This window comes from Polyodon spathula, chromosome 23 (genome assembly GCF_017654505.1).
Source record: "Polyodon spathula isolate WHYD16114869_AA chromosome 23, ASM1765450v1, whole genome shotgun sequence".
Classification (NCBI taxonomy): domain Eukaryota; kingdom Metazoa; phylum Chordata; class Actinopteri; order Acipenseriformes; family Polyodontidae; genus Polyodon; species Polyodon spathula.
Window position 1 is genome coordinate 27,713,536 of NC_054556.1, and position 17,820 is coordinate 27,731,355.

At 41.3% G+C, this 17,820-nt stretch overlaps 1 protein-coding gene across 2 annotated transcripts in view; it reads left to right on the top strand.

The window, feature by feature from the left end:
* Nucleotides 1-4,206: 4,206 nt before the first annotated feature.
* The window catches only part of LOC121297681 (regulating synaptic membrane exocytosis protein 4-like), a 23,948-nt gene continuing 10,334 nt past the window's right edge, over nt 4,207-17,820 (top strand). The window contains exon 1 of one of the 2 annotated variants that reach the window (XM_041224121.1): nt 4,207-5,178. In XM_041224121.1, the coding sequence (XP_041080055.1) occupies nt 5,082-5,178 (97 nt within the window). In that variant the 5' untranslated portion in view covers nt 4,207-5,081. The remainder of the gene's footprint in view (nt 5,179-17,820) is intronic. The other variant, XM_041224120.1, reaches the window with a different exon arrangement.

Consider the following 17,820-nt stretch of genomic DNA (forward strand, 5'->3'; position numbering starts at 1 on the left):
GAGCAATAGTCAAAACACAAAATGATTGAACAGAGTGGTGAAGCAACTCACCAGAACTGGAAGCACCAAATTGCTCGGCGGCTTGTGTCTGATTCAGATTTTTTTGAGGAGCTTGAACAATTTCCAACAATTTTTTATAGCAAGAGAAACAGCGGCGTGTTTTGCCATTTGTTTACATGCTGAAAAAGATTGAATTTAACATTTGAATTTAAGTTTGATGATCTTGACTTATCAGGTTACAAAACAGTACTGTATCCGCTGTGAACGAATTGCTATCCGTGCTAAAAAGGTGTTATGCGACGTTCCTGTTCCTTTAGGCAGAGCATTTACAACGGAAACACTCCATTTCACCACATGGTGTTCTCTTAGGCGAAGTGTTCTCTTAGGAGGTGTTCCTATACGTGGAGACTACTGCACCTATACATACCAATAAAGTATATGCCTATATGCCTAAGTAGGCTATATATATGGATATTTTCATTTCTTTGTTGTTTCAAGTGACACCAGTCCATCTTTTGTCCCAGTGATTTCTTTCAGGTACTTGTCCTGGCAGAGTGTTAGTATAAAGTTTGTATAAAGAATGGCTGATTCTGGGCTGCGGGGATGGTTGTAACACTGGGGTATAAATATAATGAGATGTATTTGCTTTGACGTGTGTCAATCACAGTGTTACATATGTATGCTGATGTCTGCTGAGCTCAGCCTACAGTAAAAAAAAAAAAATCCAACAAAAAACAAATGAGTTGGATAAACAGAAGAAACTGACACCAAGCTACTGGCAGCTATCAACACTTCATCATGAAGTATCTCTACTCTCCTGAAATCAGGGGTATCAGTCTGTCTTTCTTAATGCTTTTCTGTTGTGCGGCTGGTATGAGTGTTCACAATGTTTCAAGCTTCAAGATTCGTCTTAATTCACTCTTCTGTCAATCAAACTTCAAGAGCAAAGCAAGGCTCCCCACAGTCTAAGCACACCTCTGTACAAGGAAGAGTGGAAAACGTGTGTCAGCTTTCCATAAGCCTTGAATTTAAAACACTTCTACACTGAACTTTACCTCTGCGTACCCTGTCTCTGGAAAGCTAGACTGAATGAAAATGAAAGCTGCTTACTACGTTTAAAAAAAACAAAAAAACAACATTTTGAAATTGCAGAGAAAACTTAAAAACTAGGGCACAACTGCCTGGAATGACAGCAGTGTGCTTCATAAGATCTGATGTAGGCGCCTCACAATGGCATGCATTCTGCTTAAAAGCGAAAAACAAAAGCGGACCTTCCTGTTCCCTCCCACCTAATAATAATCCAAGAGACGCAATTAGTTTTTCTGTTTGCAGCAGGACTGACAGTGTGCGCCTGCACTATAACAGTCATGCCTTCAGGACGTTAGCACCAAAGCATGACCCGAACCAATGACTTTGTTTGAGGCTTTCGAGGAGTTCCTGCCAACATTCCCGCACTAGCCTTCTCTTTATGGTGAACCCAGTCTTTGTTTGGACGAAACATCACACTCGGCACCCAGTGTGCTGTTCCCGTTGCCAGTGAGGTATAAATAGAACAGGAAGCACGTGGCTCGCCTGGGGTGATTTACAGCTCGCTGAGCCAGCACATGCGCTGGCAGGATATTATTCATTATGCAGTATCGACTCGTGGGCAAGGAGGTAGACTGAATAAAGACGCCTGAGAGATAGTTTGAATGTAGCTGAGACACACTGTCAGGGCCCACTCAGTAAGCACCACGTTTCTTTAGCTGATTGGAAACTTTTATTATATAAAGGTAAAAAGGTCCTCTTGTCGCTCTGTAATTATCTTCAGGCGCTTACACCTGCATGTGTGTTGTGCTGCTAGGTGCGCTATTAGGCAATAAGGCCTTTGTGTCATATTGAGATTCAAAATGAAAAAAAGCGAGCTTTGAAACGAGGCTAAAGTATGGTGGCTCATTGTGGACATGAAATGGTCATTTATCTTGTGATCTCCATGTAACGCTTTGAAATGTCGGGGTCTTCAGATCATTCACCCTGCCATCTTTTAATATATTTTAAGTTTATTTTTGCCTTTACTATACTAAAGAGCTCTCTCCAGAGACCAGCAGTCTAGCAACAGCACCTCTTGGGATACTGTTCAGCCAATCAGGGCTCTGTTCTAGATGTTTTTGGTAATCCAATTGAGAAGGAGATGGGTTCTATAAGTTTGAAGTGACGTTTTACTGTATTTAGTTTTTCATTTAGAATATAGCATGCCATGCATCTGTCCTGAGCTATGCTTTACACTGAAGGTGTAAAGCATGCTCCTTCCATTCATTCCTGTAATACCCCAGTACTGAAACAGTGCAATTGCAGAGCCTAGCGCAGCCTCACTGGGTAGCCATGACAACCGCTACAGAGCGACCGAAAGTCATTTTATTTTTGTGCTGCATCTTTTGCTTTTTTTTTTTTGTAGAAAAAAACTCAGTGCAGCCACTCCAAGGTCAAAGAGCTTTATAACAGCAGCAACACTTTACATCAAGGGTCACTATTTACTGTGTATTTACATAGGAGTTACTTAGTAAATACAGGAGCACTTCCACAATCTCAATGCTATTATACGGAGTTACAATGAACGATGCTGTTTGCATGATATAACCCTACTCCTAACCCTAACCCTAACCCTACTCCTAACCCTAACCCTAACCCTAACCCTAACCCTAACCCTAACCCTAACCCTAACCCTAACCCTAACCCTAACCCTACTCCTAACCCTAACCCGAAAACTTTTCTGATACAGTTCTGTACTTACAGATGTCAAGCAAAAAACATTTGCACCTTGACTACATTGTGACTATGCATAATAACAGTGTGCAAGTGCGCATGTATTTGCTATGTCACGACTATGTAAAGACGCAGTAATTAGAGGCACGTCATGGAAAGTGTCATTGCAGTTCTATTGAGCAGTTTAACACCAGTAGACACATATTTATATCTAGAATGAACTTCCACATGAAACCACATTCAGAAAAAATAATCATTATTGCCTGGATTCTTTATTGAAAGCGATGCTGTTGCGGATATTGCTTTGTAAGGATTCACATCAATATATTCGGAGAAGAGAAAAAGCAAAAGATTCTACCTACGACACTTCTTCATTGATGACTCCCAGCTGCATATAACATAATCCTGTACTCTATATAGAGCCTGTCTCCCCAGGATATGTGATCAGGAGGGAGCACTTTGATCCTCCCAGCCCTTCAGTTCGCTCATCCCTAGCTATCTTCATTGCACGAGGGGAGACTTCCAGTAGCAACTGGCTACAAAAAACACAGCTGAAACAAAAGCCAGCCATCTGCAGAAAGGAGAGAGACGGGTAGGCAGGGGTTAAAACCCAGTGATTTCACAGAGAGGGACTGAGTTGCGTCTCGTGGCAAACAAGCTGTTAGGAAACACAGATCTTTCCAAACAAGAGCCGTCAATCCCGCTTTCTACGAACATGGCTCATTCATTTATTTCTATCTCCAGCAAAATTCAAATCAAGTAAGAGTGTATCTATTAAATGCATTAAGAATAAAAAATCAATTAACAAACTGTATCTCAACGGTGGAATGATGAGTAATTGTTTACCTAATGCAGAGACAAAAAAAACAAAACAAAACAAGGATTTGATTGAATAGTTTATTGATTTCCAATTATGCCAAGAGATATATAAAGACCAATTATACCAAGAGATATATGAAGACAAATTGTCTGCAGTGAAATAATGGGATGACAATCGTTCCTTCATACTTGGTCTGTGGTTTTGTAGAAATATTAAAAGAAACAGGTCCTTTTTTTTACTAAAAGGCTTTATCAATGCCTTGTATTGAACCACAACACAATGTGATAGAGTTTACCCAGATACATAGATACCAGATAGATAACCCAGATACACTTGTGTTGATGCAAAGATATGTAAATGCTATTACCAGACATGTTGATAAACCCTTGTTTGCACCTTTATTGGTACCTGACAGCATTCCTAACGTGACAGCATTCCTGTCCTGAAAGCATTCATATTGTGAGAGAATTCCTATCGTGACAGCATTCCTGTCCTGGCAACATTCCTTTTGTAACAGAATTCCTATCTGGAAAGCATTCCTATCATGACAGAATTCCTATTGTGACAGAATTCATATCATGACACCATTCCTATCCTGACAGCATTACTATCGTGACAGCATTCCTATCCTGCCGGCTCAAATGCTCCTATATCTTCACATCTATGATTAGAAACACTTTTGTCTGTGAGAAGTAACGGATGAATCACAGAATCAGTTTTCAACTCCCCCGCAGTCTCTAAAATAGTTAACTACAATCCATTGACTCCATCTTCTCTCTGCCTCTCCCCCCTCTTGCCTCACTCATGTTTCGTCACATTTTGTCGTACGAATGTAGGATATTACAGGGAGATAGAGAGATGCAGCAGATAGATGGATGATGTGAGAGGAGGTTTAAAAGCATTCCGTTTCACTCAGCTCTTTGCACAGAGCCACCCCTCCTCCAGCAGGGCTCTCTGATTGGTGGGCTGCAAAATTCCAGTTCTGACTTCATGCAAGCCCCCTCCCCTCCCCTCCCCAGCCAGGTCTCCTTCGTGAATGGGCTGAGAAACAAGCAGAAGCTGAGGAGATACTGAGAGTGTTTCATGAGAGTCAGCTCAAAGAGTGGAAAGAGCACCTTACTTTACACAGAAACAGAAGAAAGTAACCTTTCCTGTGTGAGTTTCAGCTGTGCATGACAGCAAAGCAAACAGCTGCCAGCAGAAGGCTGAAGGAATTCATGGGATTGTCCACTTTCTTTTAAGCTTCTGTTTCTCCATCTGCTACCTCTGTTCTGGCTTAAAGATTTGAAAAAACAAAAGGTGGAATTATTATTCTATTTGTTGGTGTTCTTACATTCAATATATAACAGTGCGGTGTGCTCAAGGCACCTCCCTCCCTCTTGAAGGATTGTTTTGTTGTTCTCCTGCGGCGGGACCGTACAAAGCCGCCAAGACGCCGCGCGCCGTGCTCCGCGTGAAAAATGCGCCGGCTAGATTGGCAAAGCCGGCGCCAAACCCGGCACCAACGCCGGGCTTGTACATGGAGCGCTCCCAGAGCCGGATCAGTCTGTCGGCATCCTTCGAAGCCCTCGCCATCTACTTCCCCTGCATGAACTCCTTCGATGAGGACGACGTGGGTAAGGACTGCGCCCCGGTCTGGAGAGTGCGCACTTGTGAATGTGTGCGTGTGTGTGTGTGCTGATCATTCACGTTAGAAGATGGAAAATAAGCAGCTCAGAGTTGGAGCATATTACATATTTGCTGTGTCTGCTGTTATTCGTTGTAGTCTCAGTAGTCGTGGTCCACAGTGAACGTCTGTCAGATACTTTGCCCTATTTATCCACTTTAGGGTTGAACCTTTCTTCCTTTAATTTAGACAGAATGATTTAACATATTCTCCTAACAGGCTGCTTTTAGATTAGAGGGGAGGACAGCTTGTTTGTCTTTTTTGTAATTCTATAATAAATGTAGAGATTTACTGATTTGATCACCACCTGAGTGGGGTGGGGATTTTTACAGCTTCTTTGGTTCCAAGAGCTTTTTAGAGAGAGAGAGGATTTATCCCATCCAATCCAATTATGCACTGACGGAAAGGCAGATGTAGTGAAATCGATGAAGAGGCAGAGAAGCCGTTATTTATTCCAGTGAAAAAAAACCCATTATATGTGGAGCAGCATTTAATAAGTAACACAGTTGCAGTAGACTGATATTTGAAGGGGCTTTCAGTCACTTTACCTGCTGATGTTCTTAGATGTGCTGTTACAGAGAATGCGGAATACTTTGAAACTATAAAGATGCTCTCATTCATAACTGCAAGCAGGTGTGTGGTGCGGAGAGAGCACTACACTGAATGCAATATTCCTATATTGAAAACGTCTTTCTGTAAGGTCTTGTTATATTGTAACCTTCAAAACTTTGTAGGTTTGAAAACATATATACACTTTCAGAATCCATGGTCTGAATAAGTAGGTCAAGTTGTTTAGTTGAGATGTGTTCTGACTATTAATGCCTGACATCAATAATAATCTGGTTTCTCTTGACATAAGGCTTTGAGTTTATTTCACAGTCGCAGGGGAGCTTAGCTTGAACGTTGCATGATTGTATATCTTGTAAAAAGGCTGGTATCCCTTTATAGAAAACGCGTGTGGATCTCTGCTAGCTATTGCCTTGTACATATCCTGGTATCACTTACCTGGTATACAGCAGTGTCTGTGGGACAGTTTGACAGGGAAGCCAACACGTTGAGGACACATCGGTACGACCTTTTCCTTTCCTTCCTGCTATGTGAAATAACATACAGAATATTCACAGTGTAGCAAATGCAGCAGAACACAGGCAAAGAATGTTGTCATTGAAGGAACACTGGAACACATTAGATGTAATGCCCCAGTGACCCTCTACTGACTAGCCCTGCATGGAGATGATGAAGAACAGTCTGGTGTGTAAGGAAGGGAAGAGGTGGTGAAATGTGACAGGGCCAGCCTGAGGCACGGCTTCCTTCACAGTCTAGTGTTTGTCACAGTGTTTCTGTGACCTGTCCCAGGTACTGTCAGGGCTAACAGCATTCCACAGCTGAGCAGAGCCATCCATATTTGGGCAGCCTTGTTTGGAAAGAGTGTAGATCGGAGTGGTGACCCGCAGCTGCTCCCGATCTCCATATCTCTCATTGTAGGGAACTGAGGAGACAGAGAGCTCTGGCGAGGAGCATGGATTTGCTTTCTGGTGAGGAGCATCAGCTTCAGGGTGTAATGTTGGAAAGTGGACAGTGTGATTTACTTGTCAGCTGGCGCTTGCATCACCATGGCCAGGTTTTGAAACTAATCCACGGGGTCTGCAGTGCACAGTTACGAATGATGAGACAGTTTCTATCTGCCAATCCTGCTTCCATAGATCATTTATTTACATTTGTTTCAGAGGTTTGTGAAACACAGTTGTGTCCTAGATATTACATTGAGGGTATTAAGAACAATGGAACTATATGCCAGAATGATTTCTATTTCTCAACTATCTTAATAAACAAATGCCCATATAGATAGATAGATAGATAGATAGATAGATAGATAGATAGATAGATAGATAGATAGATGCAATAGTAAAAAAATTATTATCATATTGATGAATTTATTTGATCATGTAATGGATTCCTGGTGTATTTGCAAGGTAGAGAAATTGCTCCTCCCTTGTGTCAAAATTAACTGTCTGCTGTTTTTTAAACCCTGGGATGTGCCATTAGTTAGTCCTTCTCTGGTTCTCCTCCTCTGTCTTCTACAGTCCTCTCCCTGTGGGGCCGATGACTCTCGCTGCCCTGCAGGAGGGACCCTGCGGGGCCTCATCTCCCTGAGAGAGACCCCCAGGCACACATGGGTTACTTGCAGCTTAATTTATGAAGACAACACTCCTGCTAAGAGCACATATTCGAAAACTAAGAGCGATGGAAACATTCAGGGCACACTTCAGATCACAGGGCAGACATGCATATGTTATAACCTGGTAATAACGGGGTAATTACACACGTGATCTGCTCTTACATGGCAACTACTGGCGTGATCAATGTGTCGTTACATAGAAACGGTCTGTGCCAGGCTCCTACCATGCGATTACATCAACGATCTGCTTTAACAAGACCTTGTCCATGTAATTACACAGTACATTTTTACATTGGGTAATTACACAGTTATTATACAAACATTACAAATATATTACACATGCATTACAAATGTATTACACATACATTACGCATGCATCACACATGCATTACACATGCTTTACACATGCATTACATATGCATTACACATATATAAACACGCTGTTCATGTCTGTAATCTAAAATGCTATCCACATTATTGTATTTGAATGAACTGTGTCCACAGTATCAAGCATTAGCCATATGCACAACTGCCATCTTTCATTGCACAGAGCTGTTACTTGCATGACTGTGGTTGCATTTAGCCTTGGACACAGTCGTGGATTTATTAAGGTCAGCAAAGACCGAGAACAGTATTGAAAGAAGGAGCCAAGACTGAAAAGTGAGCGCAGCGCTGGCCTAGCAGAATGTTGCATTGCATTAGCTTTTTATTTTTTTAACAGTAATTCATCTAGATTCCCAATTCACTTAATGAGAACGGCAGTAATTACTTGTCACTCAATGAAATGGAAAGGGAATCGTTTCCGAAGTGGATCAATGGGGTGGGTGGTGAACTGGCACATTCCTCTGCCCCGTGGGAATAGAAAATGAAAAAATGTTTTAAGCAGGGACCCGTGAGCCAGAATGACCCAAATGCTCCTGAAAAAAAAAGTTTCTGCCTTTAAAATGAAAGGGACAGCATGTCTAAACACTGCAGTTCAGACACGTCGAGACCTAGTTCAGCACGGTTCACTCTGGAACTATTTTAAAATGAAAGGGACAGCATGTCTAAACACTGCAGTTCAGACATGTCGAGACCTAGTTCAGCACGGTTCAATCTGGAACTATTTTAAAATGAAAGGGACAGCATGTCTAAACACTGCAGTTCAGACACGTCGAGACCTAGTTCAGCACTGTTCAATCTGGAACTATTTTAAAATGAAAGGGACAGCATGTCTAAACACTGCAGTTCAGACACGTCGAGACCTAGTTCAGCACTGTTCAATCTGGAACTATTTTAAAATGAAAGGGACAGCATGTCTAAACACTGCAGTTCAGACACGTCGAGACCTAGTTCAGCACGGTTCAATCTGGAACTATTTTAAAATGAAAGGGACAGCATGTCTAAACACTGCAGTTCAGACACGTCGAGACCTAGTTCAGCACGGTTCAATCTGGAACTATTTTAAAATGAAAGGGACAGCATGTCTAAACACTGCAGTTCAGACACGTCGAGACCTAGTTCAGCACGGTTCACTCTGGAACTATTTTAAAATGAAAGGGACAGCATGTCTAAACACTGCAGTTCAGACATGTCGAGACCTAGTTCAGCACGGTTCAATCTGGAACTATTTTAAAATGAAAGGGACAGCATGTCTAAACACTGCAGTTCAGACACGTCGAGACCTAGTTCAGCACGGTTCAATCTGGAACTATTTTAAAATGAAAGGGACAGCATGTCTAAACACTGCAGTTCAGACACGTCGAGACCTAGTTCAGCACGGTTCAATCTGGAACTATTTTAAAATGAAAGGGGCAGCATGTCTAAACACTGCAGTTCAGACACGTCGAGACCTAGTTCAGCACGGTTCAATCTGGAACTATTTTAAAATGAAAGGGACAGCATGTCTAAACACTGCAGTTCAGACACGTCGAGACCTAGTTCAGCACGGTTCAATCTGGAACTATTTTATTCAAGGCATCTTTTGTTTTTGACAGCTTTTAAGGTTTTTATACTTAAAAATAGATATTTAGTTCTAATGTCTTCAAGTGTGTCAACTGTGTTTGCAAAGAAATCTAAATAAATATAAAAACTTTACTTACATTTTTCACAACACACACACACACACACACACACAGAAGCACACACACACACACACACACACACACACACACACACACACACACACACACACACACACACACACACACACACAGCACACACACACACACACACAAGCACACACACACACACACACACACACACACACACACAGAAGCACACACACACACAGAAGCACACACACACACACATGCATAGACACACACACACACAGACACGCACAGGCACACACGCATACAAGCAGACACACACACGCACACGCATACATATAAGCAGTTATTGTGGTGAGCAAAGCTATCTTCTCGATTGCGTGTTAGAAACTCTCAGCTCAGTTGTTTGGGATGCTGGACACATCTGGCTTCAGACAGTTAGTTTTATGAGAGAGATATTAACGTTTTGATTTGCTGAAATCACTTGAGTCTCCCAGCAGAAATAACATGAAGTGTCTGTAGTTTCTTAAACCAGAGCCAGTCAATACTAATTGATCTCCACTGATGTCTGACTGGGTTGCAGTCAGCTTCAATCAAGCATGGCTGGGATTGCTATCCATATGACCCGTTACATTTAAGACATGTGAAGTGATTTTTTTGAAAGTATGATTTAGTCAGCAAGTTTTATTTGGAATTACACAATGCATGATATGTGGAGTTATTTGTTCAGATGCTTTGCAAGCTTCAGAGTAGATTGTGCAGTTTAAAGCCAGGTCAATAACAGGTGTAGAGCCAGGATCAGCAGTAATGGATATGAAAGGAGGAAGCTAAGCTGCCTTTCTGACACTAACCAGGCACCAGAGAAATTGCACTGGCTTACTCTTAAACCACCAAATGTAAAGAATTGTTTTGCCTTGATTTAATCAAAACATAGTATTTCTAAATAGTTCAGAAATGCAGCCATTTCATTTTATAAAAAGCTGCTTTTCAGCTTCTGACTGCTCAAGTGCATCAGCATAACAGGAAGGAAGGAAGTGGCACAGAACCAAAATGAATATTAAAAATCGAAATCGAAGTGAATATTAACGCTGACTAACCCTGAGCTTTTAGAAAACTGGTTTACAGATATTATTGCTATTGATATTTCATAGGAACATGATATTATCACGACACCCAACGCCTCTCTTAAATTGTCTGAAACAGATAAGACATCTTGTTTCGAGTGATCAGAGTCTCTAATCGCAGTAGAGACGAGGGCCTGCCGCTCCCTCAACATCCAGAAGGATTCGCACATTTTAACACCTCCCGCATGACAAGCCACAGAACTTCTTGTGCTTGTTAGCACTCCCACGCTGTCAAGCAACGCTCTGTCTCTGAGTGGAATATAAAAGCAGCATTTATAAAACCCGGGCTGCAAAGGTACAAAGCCAATATCCTGTCAAAGACTGCGGTGTGAACAGTTTCACAACACCCTTTAAAAATGAAAAAAGAATTAAAAAAAAAAGCCTTTCAGCGAATCCACACCATGGACTTCTACTGGAGTGCACTGCACACTTGTGATTGATCTGTTATATATATAGAACTGTATACAGCAGCTATCTGAAGTTGGGACATGCGATTTTAGAAACATTTATTTTCTATAGAACATGATAACAGTGTTTCATTTTTGGAAAGCAGAAGATGCCTTTTTCCTGAGAATATCCTCAACTGCAGTGCTAACCCCAGCGGCACTTTCACAACAAATGCAGACAAAGAAAGATTAATATCCTGCTTTGGCAGGTGAAATTGGTTCAGTAATATAGATTCATATTAAGTTTATTGCTTTGTGTGTCTCCACACAGTCATTGCGTTTGGATTGTGCTGAGTAAAGCGTTGTATTGGCTCTCTATATCTCATGCTAACTGCCTTAAAATAGTTTGTGCGTAACATACTGCGCACAGATCAGATCATTTTTTTGGTTTAATGCCCAAATGATTTATTTCGCCCCTCACAGACGCACAGAGCTGTGCCAAACCAGTTGCATCCAGGCTGCTGATCGCATTACAGTGTGGACAATTAAAAACAAACACAATTCACAGCAGAAGTGTCAGATTCCATTAGGAAAGGGTACCCCACTGGGAACTAAGCTGGGGCATCCCGTTGGGTCTTAGTGAGTCAATGAATTCATTGCCCTTGCTATACACTAGTAGGACTCATTCTGTGTGCTTATTCTGCACATTCCTGACACATTATTGTTTACAATGAAATCCATACATTCGACTTTTTTTGTATTGTTAATATTATTCTATAAAGTGCATATTGGCTCTCAGTTGTCATAAAAAATGTTGATGACACCTTTCTGTACTCATTTCTATATACAGTGCCATGCCTTTTCAAATCCATTTAAGGCATACTAGCAACACACAGACATGCTGGCAGTAATTCAAGATCTGTACGTTTATACTGCAAATTCCAAAGCTAAAATACTGACAAAAGAAATACCAGTGCACAGAACATGACAAGAACATTGTTGCACGAGATATTTACATTGAGTAAATATTTGGAGAGAGTGCGAGACAGAGAGTCAGAGAGACAGAGACAGAGAGAGAGAGAACGGGGGGGGGGGGGGGTAATACAGTACACAGCCTGGGTTATCAGCCCACTGAAGCACATTTAAACATGTGTTATATCGGAGGACCTGGAATGTACAAGAATATCAACAGTAAAGTACAGATCAGAGCTGCAGATCTATAGCGTATGAAATAGAGCATGTGATAATCAGAGCGGCAGATCTATAGTGTATGAAATAGAGCATGTGATAATCAGAGCAGCAGATCTACAGTGTATGAAATAGAGCAGGTGATAATCAGAGCGGCAGATCTACAGTGTATGAAATAGAGCAGGTGATAATCAGAGCGGCAGATCTACAGTGTATGAAATAGAGCATGTGATAATCAGAGCGGCAGATCTACAGTGTATGAAATAGAGCATGTGATAATCAGAGCGGCAGATCTACAGTGTATGAAATAGAGCATGTGATAATCAGAGCGGCAGATCTACAGTGTATGAAATAGAGCATGTGATAATCAGAGCGGCAGATCTACAGTGTATGAAATAGAGCATGTGATAATCAGAGCGGCAGATCTACAGTGTATGAAATAGAGCATGTGATAATCAGAGCAGCAGATCTACAGTGTATGAAATAGAGCATGTGATAATCAGAGCGGCAGATCTACAGTGTATGAAATAGAGCATGTGATAATCAGAGCGGCAGATCTACAGTGTATGAAATAGAGCAGGTGATAATCAGAGCGGCAGATCTACAGTGTATGAAATAAAGCATGTGATAATCAGAGCGGCAGATCTACAGTGTATGAAATAGAGCATGTGATAATCAGAGCAGCAGATCTACAGTGTATGAAATAGAGCAGGTGGTGATCAGAGCGGCAGATCTACAGTGTATGAAATAGAGCAGGTGGTGATCAGAGCGGCAGATCTACAGTGTATGAAATAGAGCAGGTGATAATCAGAGCAGCAGATCTACAGTGTATGAAATAAAGCATGTGATAATCAGAGCGGCAGATCTATAGTGTATGAAATAAAGCATGTGATAATCAGAGTGGAGGATCTACAGTGTATGAAATAGAGCAGGTGATAATCAGAGCGGCAGATCTACAGTGTATGAAATAGAGCAGGTGATAATCAGAGCAGCAGATCTACAGTGTATGAAATAAAGCATGTGATAATCAGAGTGGAGGATCTACAGTGTATGAAATAGAGCATGTGATAATCAGAGCAGCAGATCTACAGTGTATGAAATAGAGCAGGTGATAATCAGAGCGGCAGATCTATAGTGTATGAAATAGAGCATGTGATAATCAGAGCAGCAGATCTACAGTGTATGAAATAGAGCATGTGATAATCAGAGCGGCAGATCTACAGTGTATGAAATAGAGCAGGTGATAATCAGAGTGGAGGATCTACAGTGTATGAAATAGAGCAGGTGATAATCAGAGATGCAGATCTAGTGTATGAAATAGAGCAGGTGATAATCAGAGCGGCAGATCTGCAGTGTATGAAATAGAGCAGGTGATAATCAGAGCGGCAGATCTATAGTGTATGAAATAGAGAATGTGATATTCAGAGCGGCAGATCTACAGTGTATGAAATAGAGCATGTGATGATCAGAGCGGCAGATCTACAGTGTATGAAATAGAGCAGGTTGTGATCAGAGCGGCAGATCTACAGTTTATGAAATAGAGCAGGTGGTGATCAGAGCGGCAGATCTATAGTGTATGAAATAGAGCATGTGATAATCAGAGCGGCAGATCTACAGTGTATGAAATAGAGCATGTAATAATCAGAGCGGCAGATCTACAGTGTATGAAATAGAGCAGGTGATAATCAGCGCGGCAGATCTACAGTGTATGAAATAGAGCATGTAATAATCAGAGCGGCAGATCTACAGTGTATGAAATAGAGCAGGTGATAATCAGAGCGGCAGATCTACAGTGTATGAAATAGAGCAGGTGGTGATCAGAGCGGCAGATCTACAGTGTATGAAATAAAGCATGTGATAATCAGAGTGGAGGATCTACAGTGTATGAAATAGAGCAAGTGATAATCAGAGCGGCAGATCTACAGTGTATGAAATAGAGCAGGTGGTGATCAGAGCGGCAGATCTACAGTGTATGAAATACAGCACGTGATAATCAGAGTGGAGGACCGACAGTGTATGAAATAGAGTAGGTGGTGATCAGAGTGGCAGATCTACAGTGTAAGAAATAGAGTAGGTGGTGATCAGAGCGGCAGATCTACAAAAAGGAAGTTAGAAAGGCCAAGAGAGAAATAGAAATAAACATTGCTAAGGGAGCTAAAACCAATTCCAAAATGTTTTTCCAATATTACAACAGCAAGAGAACATTCAAAGAGGAGATTAAATGTTTAAGAGATACAAATGGCAAAATCGTAGATGAAGAAAAAAAAATAGCAAATATGTTAAATGATTACTTTTCACAAGTTTTTACAAAGGAAGATACTGACAACATGCCCCACATGTCATCCAGTTCCTGTCCAGTTTTAAATAACTTTAGCATAACTGAGGCAGAAGTGTTAAAGGGACTAGGAGCTCTTAAAATAAACAAATCCCCTGGGCCGGATGAGATCCTCCCAGTAGTACTCAAAGAAATGAAAGAAGTAATTTACAAACCGCTAACCAAGATCATGCAGCAGTCTTTTGACACAGGGGTGGTACCGACAGACTGGAAAATTGCAAACGTAATACCGATCCACAAAAAGGGAAACAAAACTGAACCAGGTAACTACAGACCAGTAAGCCTGACTTCTATTATATGCAAACTTATGGAAACTATAATAAGATCCAAAATGGAAAATTACCTATATGGTAACAGGGTACTGGGAGACAGTCAACATGATTTTAGGAAAGGGAGATCGTGCCTAACTAACTTGCTTGATTTTTTTGAGGATGCAACATCCATAATGGATAATTGCAAAGCATATGACATGGTTTATTTAGATTTCCAGAAAGCTTTTGACAAAGTCCCGCACAAAAGATTAATTCTCAAACTGAACGCATTTGGGATTCAAGGAAACACATGTACATGGATTAGGGAGTGGTTAACATGTAGAAAACAGAAAGTACTGATTAGAGGAAAAACCTCAGAATGGAGTGTGGTAACCAGCGGTGTACCACAGGGATCAGTATTAGGTCCTCTGCTATTCCTAATCTACATTAATGATTTAGATTCTGGTATAGTAAGCAAACTTGTTAAATTTGCAGACGACACAAAAGTAGGAGGAGTGGCAAACACTGTTGCAGCAGCAAAGGTCATTCAAAATGATCTAGACAAGATTCAGAACTGGGCAGACACATGGCAAATGACATTTAATAGAGAAAAGTGTAAGGTACTGCACGCAGGAAATAAAAATGTACATTATAAATATCATATGGGAGATACTGAAATTGGAGAAGGAATCTATGAAAAAGACCTAGGAGTTTTTGTTGACTCAGAAATGTCTTCATCTAGACAATGTGGGGAAGCTATAAAAAAGGCTAACAAGATGCTCGGATACATTGTGAAAAGTGTTGAATTTAAATCAAGGGAAGTAATGTTAAAACTGTACAATGCACTAGTAAGACCTCATCTTGAATATTGTGTTCAGTTCTGGTCACCTCGCTATAAAAAAGATATTGCTGCTCTAGAAAGAGTGCAAAGAAGAGCGACCAGAAAAAGGCATGTCATATGCAGACAGGCTAAAAGAATTGAATCTGTTCGGTCTTGAACAAAGAAGACTACGTGGCGACCTAATTCAAGCATTCAAAATTCTAAAAGGTATTGACAGTGTCGACCCAAGGGACTTTTTCAGCCTGAAAAAAGAAACAAGGACCAGGGGTCACAAATGGAGTTTAGAAAAAGGGGCATTCAGAACAGAAAATAGGAGACACTTTTTTACACAGAGAATTGTGAGGGTCTGGAATCAACTCCCCAGTAATGTTGTTGAAGCTGACACCCTGGGATCCTTCAAGAAGCTGCTTGATGAGATTTTGGGATCAATAAGCTGCTAACAACCAAACGAGCAAGATGGACCAAATGGCCTCCTCTCGTTTGTAAACTTTCTTATGTTCTTATGTTCTTATGTACAGTGTATGAAATAGAGTAGGTGGTGATCACAGCGGCAGATCTACAGTGTAAGAAATAGAGCAGGATGCGATCAGAGCGGCAGGGTGGTGTTTCATGTACTGCTGAGACCAGGTATGTAAAAGCACTGAAAGACTGCAGTTTGTGCAGCACAGCTGGATCCAGACCATCAGCGCTGAGTATCACGCAGGCTGCCATACACTCTCTACAGCTGCGCTGCAAGCGCTGCCAAGTGTAGACAGAACACACTGACTGCCCTGAGGTTATGTTATGTGCTCCAATGAATCACACTGTCAGCGTGAGGCACTGATTGCAAACTGCTTTCAAACCATAAAGCTTGCTTTTCTGAGTAAAACCAGCCCGTGTGCCGTAAAACTCAACCTCCCGGTTTACAGTAAATGCTATCGCTGCATGGAAAAAAAAAAGAGAAAAAAAATCTCTCTGCCACTTTTCCAAGTAAAATGTGAAAATGTGTGCTGACACTGGCATCAAGTTGCATCAGAACGTGGATGCATGGAAATTAACAATCTGGTAGATATGACATTAACAATCATGTAGATCCATTAAATGCTAAAATGTGACATTGCAGAATTGTCCAGATCCATTTTGACAATCACAGCACAGGCGCTAAACCAGCACAGCGTGTAACAAAGGGAACGTGTGTTTGGAAACAGTGGAAATACGTATAGGCTTTTGGTGCCATGGTAACCACACACTGACTTGTATTGCTATTTAAATCTATGAATGTGTTTGCCATTTAGTGCAGAGTTAATGATGTAACACTCTACTATCCCTGGTCTGTTTAAACCTTGAGGCACCAGGGTGTCGAGTCGGATTATTCGTTTACTCTTTTCTATAATCAAAATGCCTGAAACAGAGCTGGTAGTGATGCGTCTTTCTCACTTCCTCCAAACAGGCATTTCGAGATTTCACCAGAGACGCTTGAGATGCTTGTGTGATAGATTTAGCGTGCATCTCTCAGACATGCTGTCCTTTGTAATTAACTGAGCGTACCTGCTGTTTGTTTCCGACGCTGTTTCTCGTTATCACTGCGCTGTCTGTCAGAGCTGAAACAAGCGCTCCTAAATGGAGTCCAATCGGGAGGGACAGTACATTGCGCCCCGCTGCAACAGGCCTTGCACTTGATACAACCTGGGATCCTGCTAGAACACAGCAGTGTGTGCCGTTTCACACTGCCAGAGGAATTGAAATGACGTCGTCTAACAGGAGCTATAGCATTGGGCTACAGCTGAAATAAAACAGTTATGTCTTTTTTTTTCAGGTAACTAAAACATTGGTTATTAATTAAAAAACAGTTGACACTTCTCAAAAATATCCTGCATGGTATGTCAGCAAATGCGCTTGGAAACACTTTGCATAAAGTGTCTCTGTGTTGCTGTGTATCTCTGTAGTGTTAACTTAGTAAATACATGTGTACACATCATTGCAATGTTACTGTGCATATTTCCTAATAGGCACTATGTAAATACAGAGTAATTAATGACACTTTACAGAAAATGTTACCATGTGCTTTGGCATTTGCTTCAGAACAGGGCATGAGCACAACTAGAGTACCATTTATAAGAAGCCCTGGGAGTACGGTCCAGTTCGGCAGGGCCCTTGTGAGAATCCCATGGCTATGCTTTCCAGCCAGTGCCTCTAGCTCCCCCTGCTGGATCAGTTAGAACAGCCAGTCGAGTGCTCTCAATGAAAAGAGCTTGTGTAATGTGCTGTACTTCTGTTTT